The sequence below is a fragment of the Orbicella faveolata genome, unplaced genomic scaffold, assembly GCF_042242905.1.
Source record: "Orbicella faveolata isolate gen_17 unplaced genomic scaffold, um_ofav_v1 contig_14, whole genome shotgun sequence".
Classification (NCBI taxonomy): Eukaryota; Metazoa; Cnidaria; class Anthozoa; order Scleractinia; family Merulinidae; genus Orbicella; species Orbicella faveolata.
In genome coordinates this window covers 2,705,001-2,710,000 of record NW_028301541.1, presented here as the reverse complement: position 1 = coordinate 2,710,000, position 5,000 = coordinate 2,705,001, and the positions used below count along the sequence as shown (strand labels likewise).

Below are 5,000 nucleotides of genomic sequence, written 5' to 3'. Positions count from 1 at the left end.
GAAGTCTTCGAGAATGTCGCTCGAAATAAGCTTATCCCAGGTTGTAGGGGAACGAGGGGAACTTGAATTCCGCCACTGACATTGGAACGGCCAAGATTCTTGAAGAGGAATCTAGAATGCCTTGAAAATGATAATGCAGAGCTGAGAAATGAATGCATTTTTCGCCATTCAAAGCAATCGTAAAGGTTCCGCCATATTGCGTTTGGTTCAGGAACGGTTACTCGGGAGAAGTTATCTCTTCATATATGCCGTAATCGATTGTCTTCGCTAGACATGATCAAACATGGCGTCGTTCTGGGACCTGTGTGACTGTTGTTTTATTCGGCACTGATGGAAAAGAAAGCTGTTTCTCCCGATTCCTCGACGCAACTCGCAGAGAAAAGCAGGAGCCCTAAGAAAAGAAAGCACAAACATCGGTAAATAGCCGTTAAATTTGCCTACATTTACACGACACAGAAAACTGGGACTGGTCTTAATATATAAGCATTAATAAGCCAAAAGAAACATTAATTTTAAGTGCTCTGCTTTTACACTGATGTTTTTTCCTTGGGAATGAACGAAGTACATCCCATTCAATTTTCCATTGATATATTTTCTTGCAATTTTTTCCTGTGAATCAACCTGTGGTTATATCACTAGGAGTAGCATTTCTTCTAGAAACTCAAACAAATAATTGCAAAACTTGAATTATTGTTTGCAAAATTAAATGCTTAAATCACGTCGTAAAGTAGTGGGTAGGTGAGGTTACCCCATGGCACTGACACTCAAAGTGATGCCTAAAACCCTGTACTCCCCCCTCCCAACACAGGCCTAAAACCAAGTTCTACAATAATTGCCCCATACAGAAGTGAACGCCATTGTGTTAACTATCCACCCTCCTCTTCCCTTTAGACAAGATTTGCTGATGGACCTTTAAAAGTCATTTGTAAAGGAGTACAATGTAATCTTGTTGGGGTCAGGAAGAAAAATGACTTCTTGTTGAGGGGCAAAGAATAATTGGGCTACATTTATTTTTGAGGGAACATTGTATCAGCACTTTGATCTGTTTTTGCTCTAGGAGGTAACTTGTTATTGAGGTCTGTTAGTATATCAATTTTATTTTGTACTCACCTAGATTCGAAAACCCAATCTGTGGCTTAAAGTAGTCTATCCTCATCTCCACTTGGCTACGCAAGCAAATTATTGTCGCAAAATTCCTCTTACATGTATCTGTTGATCTAATAAGTTACTGGTCCAAGTCTTCTCCTCTGACTTGAATTTAACCAAGTTGAAATCATTCTGACCTAAATACATTTTAAACTACAACATCATTATTAATACATTTAGTGGAATGGTCTATACCAATATGACATTGTTCCTCACTTTTAACATTTCTGTCCAAAGTAACAAGAAGAAAAGCAAAAAAATCAAGTCATCCAGCTCATCAGTGGATGTCGATAGTGATAACATCAGAACAGGGAGCAAAAGCAATAAGGCCAGTAATGAGAGCATTAAACATCTTACAGAGTTCCTGGACAACAGAAAAGAACTTCATGCACAGCTGTTTAGCATCGTCCCCAAGAAAGAAGTAAAGGAGATGATGCCAAAAATTTTAAAGGTACAACTTGATATAAAGTTTTACAATTTAAAGTAACAATGTTGTGATATTTTAAGCCATTTTCTGATTACTTTTTAACTGAAAGAAATATCAAAATAATAATTTCCTTAAGGCAGGATAAAACTAAAAGTGTAATACAAAAAACAAAATAGATAAAGATGGCCATGACTTAAAAACATTTAGACAGATCACAAGTGACAGGCTTGAAAAAATTGACCAATTTTTTCACGATGTGTGGTCCGAGACGTAGCTCCTTTAATAATAAGCAGAGACGAAATGTTGTTTATTGTGTAGGGTGAATGTATGGAGTGACTGGATAAGTTGAACACAAACAGTACATGTAGTTCATTGAATAGGTTCAGTCCTCGCATCCAGACCAACATTTTTATCCAGTTTGCTGCCATATCCTCTAAGCTTAACCATTAGGTGAACAGGGGCAGATCCAGGATTTTTCAAGGGGGGTGGCTGGTATCTTCATTATCATCATTCCTTGTAACCCCCAGTAGGGCATACGGCTGCATGGCATCCTGGGGTTGCAGAATCAATGGGGCATGTTCCCAAATGTTGCAATTTGAGAATTGGGACCTAAGTGAAAACTGTTTCACTGGAAATAGTAGCAATGTCACAAAGTAGCTAAGAAATGATAATGAGGTACCTGTCCACAGAATTTGTCTTTATTTCTGCCATAATTTTCAGAACCTCTTTTAAATCTTTTTATTATGTTTTGCTTCTCCAAAAGGGAGGTGGCTAACCACCCAATCCACCCCCTAAATCTGTCTTTGGGTTAATTCTTTTTTCACCTTTATACAATAGAAGCACAGCTTCAAAGAAATAAAGAAGCTATGTTCTGAACAACTGGAGTTGTTATCAAAGAGGCATCTGGAGAGTATCATTACTGGCAACGAAATGGATTCTTCTGATGACGAGAGCATGGACGAGCAAGAAAAGCTTGATGAGTTACAACCTATTGAAGCATTGCCACAGAGACAGAATGTGAATGAGGACAAGAAGAGAAAGCGGGTAAGCATGGTAGTTATCATTAATAAATAAAGGACAGACAAAAATTTTAATTACCGCCAGATGAAGGTTTAAAAATCAAATAATTCAAGGTACAGTGATAGCAAGCTGAAAGCAGGTGAATATCCCTCCTTCGTACTCATCTTCTCTCCCCATGAAAGCTGACACCTTCTTGTGGCTTCCAACAGAAGTTGACAACATGTTGTCAAATAAGGAAGTCTAAAGGGGGGAGGGGGATTCTAAACTTTCCACTCCCTGTACTTTTTAACCCCTGTTCTCACCTCTTCTTTAATGGCTCCCACCTCTTAATCTTTCTGTTGGTCACGTTACCAATAATGTGCAACGATTTTACGGCAGTTTGAAAACTGTTGCAAAAGGACTTTTACATGCAATGTTACAAAGTGTTTCTTCTTTTTTCCCTGGTCCATCAGTCCTACTAGAAATCCTTCTTCCCATGCTCCTTTCTTCCACCAATTTATTTCCAAGTCACTGTCCCTCCCCTGCCCACCCAGTATCGTCTACATGTAGTCATCTGGTAACATGTTTTTTCATTATGGTCTTACAGGACAGAGATGGTAATAGAAAGGAGAAGAAAGTTAAAGAACAGGAAAAGAAAGAGAAAGATATGATCATTTTCCAGGAAATGATCACAATTCCCAACCAAGAGGAAATCGATGAGCTTGTTGAAGGTAACATTTAATTTAGGCCCGTCCACACTACACTCGAGAAATTTGAAAACGCAGCTTGATTTCTACGGTTAGGCCTACCGACCACAATGATACGTCACAAAAACGGAGCTTTTCGAAAACGCTCTTCAAACCGGAGGAATTTGAAAACGCCGGTTTTGAGTTTTAGTGTGAACGGAAAACATTTTGAAAAGAGAGCTTTTCGAAAAAGATGACATTGCGATAATCATAATAACTCCCCTGCCCGAGTTTTCCTCAAACACAAATCCAAAATGACCGGTGATTGTTGCGTTTTCAGAGTGAAATAGCGTTTTCAAATTTCTTCGGCGAGAGATGAGTTATATCGTAGTTTTTACGCAAGGCTGAGTTTTTTTCGTTGGGCAGTTGCTGCTCTAAGCACTTAAGGGCCTGAGACACTGATTGACTTTTGTTTATAGCTCAAATGAGAACAGGACAGGGATGCTGTTTTTTTCTTGATATCCATAAAGTGCCCAACAACAAAACGCGAATTCGGTTGAATCTGTACGAAAACTAATCTTTCACATCTCAAAACTAAATGAAACACTAAGTTTTAAAGATATTGCAGCTTGCACTCTGCAATGTTTTCTATAACTTGCATTACAACAAAACTTGATTGCGTGCCGTGAAGAGCTACATATAACATTACTTAATGGCAATGCTTTCCGTCTTTAACTTTATCAGTTCACAGCAACTTTTCTCTATTTAATACCAAGCATTTTATTTGCAGGAAGTAGCGCTACTCAGGAGCAAACCTCAGAGGACCCTACCCAGTCGAGTGCAATAACTGTGGACGAAGAGGCAGAGTTAAAAGAACTCGAGTTCCGCGCGCGAGCCCTCGAGTCATTGGTGCGCGCGCGCGAGCGGCAGATGAAGAATGAACAGACTTGAAACCCAATGCTCAGATGGTGTCACAACGAGAGTGGGTTTCTAGGTCCTCGTTTGATGAGCCACTGTTATATCGGGCCTCGATGTTCTAAGCTTGTCAGAAGAATACAATATTTGAATGGAACCAGGAACGTTAATCCTAAAATTTGGAATGGGATGAACTTGAAGTTACCATTTATAGAGAAAACACTTTTAAGAACAGAATTCTCGAGCATACGGTTCGTTAATATTTCAACGACTTTTCCATGTTAAGTTTTTGAAAAGATTATAATATATTTGTGCAATTAACGTTTAGGAAATTTCAGTTTAACACTCCCTTTTGACTGTTTCCCTTGAAGGCAACGATAAGAGATTCTAGTAAAAGTCTTTTCCAATCTCCCATCTGCTCTATTAATTTGTAATAATCTTTTTATAACAATATTTAAGCAAGTGTAGGATTAGGCCTAGGATTGAACGTCAATAGCCAATAAAATAATCCAATAAAATAACATGTTTTTATATAGCTTTCTGCTTAGGAGTGTACGACCCGAGGATGAGGCTGAAATTCAAGATACGTTGATTTATCATTAGAGTGGAATGTCGACTTTTCGAGTCATCATAGGGGAAGGAAAATTGGCTCGAAAAACTGGGAGGTGTGAAAAAAGGGTGAAATTCTCCTTACCTTTTGGCAAAGAGGAAAAAAAAAGCTTCAAATAATCTAAAAGTTTGAAAACTTGGGATTCGACTGTAGTTTATCTATACAATAATACAATGCAATAAATACTTTATTAAAGAAAATTATAAAGAAAAACAGT

At 38.2% G+C, this 5,000-nt stretch overlaps 2 protein-coding genes across 3 annotated transcripts in view; one reads left to right on the top strand and one right to left on the bottom strand.

The window, feature by feature from the left end:
* The window catches only part of LOC110048560 (metalloendopeptidase OMA1, mitochondrial-like), a 6,773-nt gene extending 6,543 nt beyond the window's left edge, over positions 1-230 (bottom strand). For both annotated transcript variants that reach the window (XM_020754329.2, XM_089287306.1), the window contains exon 1: positions 1-230. This exon is cut by the window's left edge and continues 153 nt beyond it. In XM_020754329.2, coding sequence (XP_020609988.2) covers positions 1-158 — 158 coding nt within the window. In that variant the 5' untranslated portion in view covers positions 159-230.
* Positions 231-242: 12 nt separating this feature from the next.
* LOC110048563 (uncharacterized) lies at positions 243-4,704 on the top strand. The gene is made up of 5 exons (XM_089287322.1): positions 243-416; positions 1,384-1,597; positions 2,411-2,617; positions 3,180-3,303; positions 4,049-4,704. The coding sequence occupies exons 1-5, from the start codon at positions 331-333 to the stop codon at positions 4,207-4,209; spliced, it is 792 nt and encodes a 263-aa protein (XP_089143448.1). The 5' UTR covers positions 243-330; the 3' UTR covers positions 4,210-4,704.
* The last annotated feature ends 296 nt before the right edge of the window (positions 4,705-5,000 follow it).